At 50.1% G+C, this 9,923-nt stretch overlaps 1 protein-coding gene across 1 annotated transcript; it reads left to right on the plus strand.

Annotated features, from left to right (window-relative positions):
* Positions 1-1,234: 1,234 nt before the first annotated feature.
* On the plus strand, positions 1,235-9,538 carry LOC309365090 (tubulin alpha-4A chain). Its single transcript, XM_081903235.1, has 4 exons — positions 1,235-1,380; positions 6,689-6,911; positions 7,707-7,855; positions 8,501-9,538. The coding sequence occupies exons 1-4, from the start codon at positions 1,378-1,380 to the stop codon at positions 9,470-9,472; spliced, it is 1,347 nt and encodes a 448-aa protein (XP_081759361.1). The 5' UTR covers positions 1,235-1,377; the 3' UTR covers positions 9,473-9,538.
* Positions 9,539-9,923: the final 385 nt, after the last annotated feature.

A 9,923-nucleotide genomic window follows, 5' to 3' on the forward strand; every position in this document is an offset into this window, starting at 1 on the left:
TTGACAGTTTTGCAAAAGAGGAAATTTCAGCAGGTATAGCCTGCATGACAAGCTACACCTGCTGGAGTCACCTTCCATACATGGTGAGCCATCTTGGGCTTGTTGAGGAAAGGGCACGGATGTTTTAAATAAGCAAACAAGTAGCTTATTCAGAAGCGAGTCCCACTAGGCTTCTCCACACTAGATCTAAATGTGAATTTGCACCTGCCTGTCTCCCCAACAATGTGGGGGCAGCCATGCAACAAATTTCCCATCCCAGTGCAGCCAACAGTGTGCCCGCAAGATGTCGTGGACTACAACTCTCATCATTCCTGACCATTAGCCACACTGGCTGGAGCTGATGTGAGTTACAGTCCAAACCACCTGGAGGGCATCACATTGGATATACCTGTCGTAAATCAATGCCATGGATCATTGCCAAACCCTCCCAAAGAAACCAGGGGTTTAGCATAGTTTAACAATGACATTTCTAACCTATAGAGACATACTCGTGTGGTGCATACGGCTCTCTTATGAAAAATGGCTACATGGTGCAACAGTTTCCCATGGTTGTGTGTGTGTATGTGTTTCCGTGGCTGCCTTGTTAATTTTCCAGACAGATACAGAAGGCAGGGCCAGACCTATTAGAATACACTAAGAAATTGGTGAGGCCACACCTTGGATTGCTGCCTGCGGGGAACCTATGGCCTGCCAGATGCTGCTGAACATGGCCACTGGCTATGCTTGCTGGGGCTGCTGGGAGTTGTAGTTCAGCAACATTTTCCCACACCAGTTTGAAATCAGCATTGGTATTGTACCTTTTACAACTATGTGGTATGGGAAGGTTTTGCCAACACGGGGGTGCCACAGTTAAGAAATAAATCAATCCAGCTTTTAATTTCTGCCTGTGAAGAAGATGCTAAAACATTGGACTTCCGCGTCACTAAAGTGACCAACGTGCAATGGAGGAGGGGCAGCCCCTCTGGGTGCAGCAGGCCTCATCCTTTTCGAAGATATTTTTGCAGGCGCTTTTCTCTAAAGCTGCATCTCCCTTAAATCCCCTCTTTTGCACCCTCTTCTGCCTCTACGGAAGGAGTCCCAGCCCCATTTAGCCGTTTCTCTTCGCTTCCTCCTGCTGCGTCTGGTGATGAAAGAGTCTGCACGGTGACTTTCGATTTGGAGACGAAGCAGCCACCTTGGAAATGATTAATTCTCCTCTCTAGGCGTCTTGCCTCCCGGTAAACACCAACGAGGAGCTGGGGCGGGGCCACCTTCTAGGCCCGCCCCCTCCTTTATAAACCCACTGCGGCAGGGCGGGCTAGAGCAGGCGTAGCTGCTTCTCACAGAGACTTCGTCGCATCGACTCAGCGTGAGCTCTCAGCCCCGCCGTTCCTCATCATGGTGAGCGGGAAGCGGGCTGCGAGAGGGAAGCGCACCGAGCGCTTGGGGGCTGCTTCCTTAGCGAGCTTCGACGTCTCCCCCTGGCTGGGGGAGCGCGTCGCCCGCCTCTCGGCTTGCGGTCTCCAAGCTGCGCGTCCGCGCAAGCTGCTGGCACGTTCCGCGGCAGGTGCCCGTCGGGGCCCGTCGGGGCGGGTGGGAAGCGCTCCCGCCTTCCTGCGGGGCAAACGCGGAGGATGGTGCCATGTTGCCGCCTGATCTTAGGGCGGGAATTGGGTGCGCCCCTTCGCCCACAAAGATGGCGAGGGTGTCTCCAGGCCCAGGGGCAGAAGTCAGGGGAGCTAGTTGGGGGCTTCCCTCGAAGTGCGCACTGCAGAGCGCGGCAGCTGCCCTCGACGCACGTGTAAATGGCGGTGGGGTGGTGGTGGTGCGCGCGGAGCAGCCGCAGAACAGGATCCGGCAGGCCCGGCCTGAGCTTCTTGATCGCAGTTGGCCGCGTGCCCGGAAAGACTCGCTTGCGCGCTCGGTGCCTGGGCGCCTCGCTTACAGCCACGTTGGTGTAATGAGCAGGGACAGCTGTCTCGGAGGCGCACGGGCGGCTAACTCGTGCGGAGGTCGAGGAGAGGGCTAAGGAAGTTGGGGTCAGCCCCCGAGGGCGCGGGGCGCCGCGCTCTGGAGAGTCGTGCGGCAAATGTTCCCGTGCCTCTCGCTCCCTCCCCGTTACCGATCGTCGCCCACAGACTGCGGGGGCTGGGAAAGTTATTAATAGGCAGGTTGCGCAGGAAGGGAGAGCTGGGCCCGGGCGCCCCGCTTCCAGCTAAATCCCAGGGCTGCAAATAGCTGGGCAGGCGGCTGGGCTCCCGTCCAAAGTAGGTAATCGCATCTCCCGTCTCATCTCGAGGGAATCTTCGCACTTTGCGGGAGGGGCTCCTATATTTAGCCGTCCCGGGCTAGACGCGCGAATGAGCGAGGAAGGAAGCCGCCTTCTGCCGCCAGCCCCGATCCCACCCGGGCGAGGAGCTTTGCCTGGCGGGGCCCCGGCGCTTCCTAGCGGCTAGACTCGTTTTCCCACCTCTGGGAGCCGCTTCCCTGGAGGCCGTCGGGGCGTTTTCACAAGTGACGCAATGTCTTTAAAAAAAAAAAAAGACTTTGGACTGCGTCACTTTTGAATATGCGTTTTTAAAAAATGCGTTTGAGCGGAAAGCGGAAGAGAGCCATTTTAAAAATCCGGTGTTAATTCTAGTTAGCCAATAGTCGGAGCGTTTAATTCGAATTTCGAAACGGGAAGTGCAAGAAGCCGATGTAGAAGTGTGGGTTCTGAGAATCTCCCTCCCCTGGGAGGGGCTGAAAGCTCTTCGCCCTCTGTGACCACAAAACGCTGCTCTCTCAGCCAGACAATTCCTCTCCTCGCTAACTTGGTCTGTATCAGGGGCTCTGGTGCTGGGAAGCCTATAGCGAGAGTCGGACACGACTAAACGACTAAACAACAACAGCCGAAGAGACCCGGCAGTAGGGGAATGAGGTGCACCTCTCTTCTGCTCCTCTGTCTGTTGTAAAGCCAGGGAACCCTTGAAAAAGGGGGGCTTAGTTCACTAGTCGGTTTTTATTTTGGTCAACCTAGCACTTGAAAGTGGTTAGAGAGCTTTCTCCTTAATCCTCTTACCCCACCCTGTAAGGAAGTTCAGAATTCCTATATCGGGAACTGAGGCTGAGATAAAAGCTTGCTGAAGGCCAAGTGCATAGGAAAACTTGAACCTGGGGCTCAGTGGCTTGCAGCTTGGTCTTAGCCCTTACGCTCAGTCAGTTTTTGTCAAGCCTCTGGCCATTTCAAAAGATAGCTATTACATTGTTCTCAGTTTGCCTGTGGAAATTTGGAGATGCATCTTCTTTTTACAATTGATTTTTTTTTAAATTGAGATTTAAGGTTTTTGGTTTTTTAAGTGCTGTCACTTATGGATGCTGTTGGGATTATTATTTTTTTGGCGGGGGGGGGGGAATTAAAAGCTATTGTGTCTGGTGAATTCCAGTAGATGCCAATTCTTGAAATATAAAAACTTGCACAGAAAAGCACACTTCTGACACATGAAAGTACACAAATTAAACCTTCATCCTTATAGAAACATACCCTGAAGCAGAATAGCCTCAAAAGAAACCCAAGCAAAGTGTTAGTCAATTGCTGTTACTCTAAAGTGGGGGGGGGGATACTTAAGATGTTCAGCTTCATCTTGCTCAAAAGGGAATCTCTATGGAATTCAAAACTTTGTTTCCAAACTTTGTGCCTGGAATTTTTTTTCTGTTGTAGAGCATAATTGGGAATGTGGCCAGACCTTAGCTGTGTGCAGTGTGAATGGCATTGCCTCTGGTGATGATACTCCCTGCAATGCACCACTTTCCCTAACCCTGTGTAAATACAGTGCAGATGCCTGACAAAAACTCATGGGAGTTCAAGTGTACCTTGAATGAGTTGGTTCCCTGGTGAGAAACGTGGGGGGGGGGGGGAGAAGGCACGTAAAAGGAGCAGCAAAACAGGCATGATTTTATAGGATGGAATGTCTGTGGTGTGGTGGCAGGTTATTTTTGTCCCAGCGTGGATGTTCCGCTTTGGCAGTGGTTGGATGGTTTGTCCTTCTAACGTGTGCACTGATCTGGTTCCACTTGTGCCCCTTCTGAAATGAAACCATGGGCTACATGCCTATGCTCTCTGAGGGGAAATGTGCCCCCTTTCTCTATTCACCCTGGTAGCAGCCCCCACAGTGAGTGAAGCCAGACTCTTCCTACCATAAATGGGTGAAGTGAAGACCTGACAAAGGGGAATCTGTGCTAGATTCATATGTTAGGTATAACTTAATAGAGATGGTCTTAAAGAGAGTCTAAAACTCACCCAGAACTAGCCCACTATTCTTTCTCCCCATTATCTAGTTTTCTAAGTGGAGAGCATGTTGTGGAGAAGCATTTGACCGAATGATTCCCCCATCCACAGCCTAAAGCAATGCAATCTGAAAACGGGTTTACCATGGCAGCAATGTTACAACTGTAGCTAGTTATTGTAGGCAGGGAGCCCCACTCCCAAGTGTGGATTTTCCTCCCCGCACCATTCCTGGTATGTAGCTTTCCTATTTCCCTGCCGGTCAGTTTGGCTCCTCTAGCTCTACCAATATTACTTGCTCTGAGCATCCAACGGGTTCTTTCTCCCTCTCTCTCAATGGCGGAAGTGGGAGGTGACTGAAAGCAGAATGATCTATGTGCCTAGGCCCATTCAGCTTGAGTGCTGGAGATGGGCCAGAACTGTCACAGCAAGAAGATTGCTAACTCCATGGGCTGGGTTGCCCAACAGGCTGGGTGGCTCTGTAAACAGCTACCCTCCCTGACCCTGACCTAAATTATGGTGGCAAGACCCACACTGCACCGGCTGGCATAAACTCACCAGTCACAGGAGATCCTCGGGAATGTTCCCTTGGGCTGTTGCCTGCTTGGCCACTACAATATGACATGATGATGACTTGCAGTTAGAGTCAGGGCTGCCTTGAGTCAGCAACCTGAGTGTGTTGGCTTCGTGTCCCCTGATCTGGCTATTCCCTGCCCTTCCAATTTCCTCTCACACACTCCAATTCTGCTTCCCATTCAGTGGGTCTGTGCAAGCCTTCATCAGCATGCTGCTGTTTTTTGTGTTATGAATTGCCTCCCACATGCATCCCAAGGTGATGTACAAAATATAACTAAAAGCCAGTTACAAAAAATAACAGAGGAGCTTTACAAATGATACAAAACAGACACAAATGGCCTATTCATCCCGCTGGGAAAGCCTGACAGAAAAGTCATTCTGAGCATTCAGATCTAATTTTGAATAAGTGAGCCCTACGCAGGCCTATCATCACTGTCTTGGCTGCCAGGCGGGAGGTGACTAGATGTCACCTGTGTGGGGATCCAGGCGCCTTTGCCCTGGGGACAGGGAGAGGGAATGAGAATGAATTCTCATGTTTTGCCCTGATGTGGTTCCCTAGGTTGGGTAGTGCTAGAATGTGGTTTATGAAATGCGTAGAATAAATATGTGTGCCGTGTGAAGCAGGAGAGAGGAGAATGCTGAAGAAACCTCTATGCATTTTTAATAAACTCTGGATTGTGGGCGTAAGAGGCTGGAAGTGCCGACCGAGTGACTGCTTCTGCTCATTCCCCTGTGGCTTCCGTGCGCAATAGACAGCTTAACAAAGCTGCTAAATGTTTTGTTCACTCCAGTCACTGCTGCACCAAATTCTAAAAGCACCACAACGTGACCAAATTAGGGATAGATTGGCACTCTTCAGTGCAATGCACAGCTCAGGTGCATTCCCTCCAATCTACCCAATTTGCTTTGGCACTACATTTTTGGAAATGGATTGTGATTCTGCCCCATGTCCTGTAACTCGGGGGTGGGGAACCTCTAGCAGTTTGGATACTAGAGATTTGCATCCAGCCAGCTTGACTAGTGGTCCAGGATAATGGCAGTTTTAATTCAGAGGCCTCTGGATGACTGTATTCCTGACTGTCATGCTACAACGTTGCTGCTGCCTGGTTTGGTTGACTAGAGGCAAAACCACACCAAGATACAGAGTTATTTTGCATCTAGTGTTCATTTAAACTGCCACTGTGAAATTCTCTAGATCACTTGCCCCAATGGGTGTCTACTCCTCTCAGGTGAATTGCAAGGGCAGAAATTGCCAACCTGGGGTCTACAGGTACTGTGGTCCCCATGGACACCCATAGGCCACCATGTATTTATGGATTATTTTTTAATGGCAAGCACTTCCTTCACATGTGTGTGCACTCAAGTATTCTTTGTATTTGTGTGATTGAGAGAAATCCACTTGGGCAGTGAGAAAGGGAAAGATTATGGGGCTCCCTTTTATATTTTTACTGGTACAGGCTATATTGGTTGTCGAACGTCCTGGGACTCGGACGTTTTGGCTCCCAAACACGGCAAACCCAAAAGTGATTGTTTCAGCTTGCGAACGTTCCTTTGGAACCCGAATGTCTGACGGGGCTTCCATGGCTTATGATTGGCTACAGGCGCTGGTTGTCTGGAGGGGAGCAAAAAATACTCTCACTTTTTTGTTATGCCATGCTCACACAGCACTGGCTCAGAATTCAAAATGTGCCCAGTGGACCAAAAATGTTGGCAACCCTTTAGCAAGGGAAGGGCATTCAGCTAAAACAGTAGCCTTTGCCAACAAGTGTGCACGAGCTGCCACTGGGGCTTCTGGCTAGGAGTCGTCTTGATGGTTCTACCCCCTTCCTTCTTTCTGCCATAGGCTCACAACTCTTTCTCTCTCCACAGCGTGAGTGTATCTCTGTCCATGTTGGCCAGGCTGGTGTGCAGATGGGCAACACCTGCTGGGAGCTGTATTGCTTGGAACATGGGATTCAGCCCGATGGACAGATGCCAAGTGAGAAGACCATTGGCGGTGGGGATGACTCCTTCACTACCTTCTTCTGTGAAACTGGAGCTGGGAAGCATGTGCCCCGGGCTGTCTTTGTGGACTTGGAACCCACCGTGATTGGTGAGTGCATGTGCAGGAATCTGAGCCTCAAAAGCTCTCTGGTGGGCACCAGCGGTTAATCCTCTCATTGGCCCTGGGCCTGGCTTGGGCAGGGATCTGGGCCCACTTCTGAAAGGTCAGAGCAAATACTTGATCCATTTAGCGGCTAAGGAATCCTTGAACACTGAGGGTGGAATTCAATGCCACATTATTGCACCCATCCTGCCAGTGCAAGCCTTTCTGTTTGTCATATGGAAGATCATGCTCAATGCTCCAAATACTGTTCTGGGGGTCTACCTGAGTACTCAAGTCATTGGGGGGGGGGCACAAACTCCAGTTGCAGCAGCCAGACTTAATTGCTCTGGCTGCTGCTTGCACAACTTTTACATTGATTCTGGCACTAGGTCAGTAGCTGGCAGACTTTAGGCCAAATTTGAGTCTGAGGGGTGCACACTAGGTCTGCAGTTCCCCATCTATGGGACTCTGGGTAGGTGGCAACTGTGACAATGGGATCTGGCAGCATGCAATGGGGGAGTTCAACTTACCAACTCCCACTTGATTCTCATAGTGGGATTTCATCAAAACTAGTAACTGACCAGAGAGGCAGACTGTATTAACTTAACATGCTAGTAAAGTGATTTGGGCAAGGAGCATTCTGGGTCCTGTAAGCTTTTGAGGGATTTGGGCTGCAGGTGATCACACTTCCCATTTTGGGTAGGTGTGTCAGGGTTCCTCAATTTGCTTACCCAATTAAAGAGTCTGAAATATCCACCATACTGATAATTTCTTTTGCATTCCAACCCTTTTTTTATGCAGACGAAATTCGTACTGGCACGTACCGTCAGCTCTTCCATCCAGAGCAGATGATCACTGGCAAGGAAGATGCTGCCAACAACTACGCCCGTGGGCACTACACCATTGGCAAAGAGATCATTGACCTGGTGCTGGACAGGATCCGGAAACTGGTATAGTCATGGTGTGGGATGGGAATAGAAATTCAGGTCCGCTCACTTTTGTCTCTTCGTTCAATGCGCCACTAGCATGCGGCCCAAGGAAGATTCCCTCTGAGGGAATGACACCCTTGAGCTGAAAATGTTCCTCACCCTGCTTTAGACACTATCTGTGTTCTGCCTTCTACTTTCTCTTTGCCTCCACTGCTCGCTGCCTTTCACTCATACAGGGGAGAGTTTTTCCACTTCTTGGGCACTTTGCATGAAGTGGAATGATCACACTTGTGCTGCTAGGATACTTTCCCCATCCCTTCCCCAACCAGAAGAGGCAGTGGGTACACTGCTCATTGCTACAAGTGTAATAACAGCAACAGCACCTCCTAATATTTAAGAGCTACCAACTCTTCTAGATTGTGTATGTGAGAGGGAGGTTACTGGGCATGGGTTGGTCCATGCAGAGTTGTGAGTTTCCGGAGGCAAGGAAATACTATCATTAGGCAATTAAGTGGTGAATTGCAAGCTTCAGGTTAGTGAAGTCTGAACTTTATGGATCTAGGAATATATATATCTCTGCTGTGTCTCAGGTCATAATAGTACAGTGCACTGCAATCTGAGAGAAGCTAATATTTGGCAACAATTTCTTTTGCGTCCTCCCAACAGGCTGACCAATGCACAGGACTCCAGGGATTCCTTGTCTTCCACAGCTTTGGGGGAGGCACCGGCTCAGGATTCACCTCCCTGCTGATGGAACGGCTCTCGGTTGACTATGGCAAGAAGTCCAAGCTGGAATTTGCTATTTACCCAGCTCCTCAGATATCAACAGCTGTGGTTGAGCCCTACAACTCCATCCTCACCACACACACCACCCTTGAGCACTCAGACTGTGCCTTCATGGTGGACAATGAAGCCATCTATGATATCTGCCGCAGGAACCTGGACATTGAGCGCCCAACTTACACAAACCTCAACCGCCTTATCAGCCAGATTGTGTCCTCCATCACAGCCTCGCTTCGCTTTGATGGGGCACTCAATGTGGACCTGACAGAGTTCCAGACCAACCTGGTGCCCTACCCTCGCATCCACTTCCCTCTGGCCACTTACGCCCCGGTCATCTCTGCAGAGAAGGCCTATCACGAGCAGCTTTCTGTAGCAGAGATCACCAATTCTTGCTTTGAGCCAGCTAACCAGATGGTGAAATGTGACCCCCGCCATGGCAAATACATGGCCTGCTGCCTGTTGTATCGAGGCGATGTGGTGCCCAAGGATGTCAACGCTGCTATTGCCGCCATAAAGACCAAGCGCAGCATCCAGTTTGTGGACTGGTGCCCCACAGGCTTCAAGGTGGGCATCAACTACCAACCTCCCACTGCAGTCCCAGGCGGAGACCTAGCCAAGGTGCAGCGGGCAGTGTGCATGCTGAGCAACACCACCGCCATTGCTGAGGCCTGGGCCCGCCTGGACCACAAGTTTGACCTGATGTACGCCAAGAGGGCTTTTGTCCACTGGTACGTAGGGGAAGGCATGGAAGAAGGGGAGTTCTCCGAGGCACGAGAAGACATGGCCGCCCTGGAGAAGGATTATGAAGAAGTGGGCATTGATTCATATGAGGATGAAGAGGAGGGAGAAGAGTAGCTCTAGATGCTGCACATTGTCTGATGGACCTTCATTTTCAATAAAGTATGTTTGGTTTTATCTGAATTTCTGTGGTATGCCTCTTTCTTGAATAGGGTTACAGCTTCACCTTGCTGGTGGAACAGCTTCAAGTGCTGTTCATTGCCACATAATGACCATTTCCTTCCACACACCTTGAAAGATGTAGAAAAGAGAAGGTGCATGCCATAGCAGCTAAGGCTGAGCAAATTGGTGGCACAACATTGCACCATGGAGACTACATGGGCTATTTATATCCTGCCCTTCCCCATAGTCTTTAGACAGGTCTTATACTTCACCAAGTTAAAACAAATTATGTGCCCAATAAAATTGATATAGTCAAATCATGCATACTAGCATATTATTTTCTCCAAGTGCCGCCATCACCACAACCACCCTGATTTGGTACAAAACTTTAAACCAGAATTAGGAA

Source organism: Podarcis melisellensis (genome assembly GCF_964234715.1).
Source record: "Podarcis melisellensis genome assembly, chromosome: 1".
Taxonomy (NCBI): domain Eukaryota; kingdom Metazoa; phylum Chordata; class Lepidosauria; order Squamata; family Lacertidae; genus Podarcis; species Podarcis melisellensis.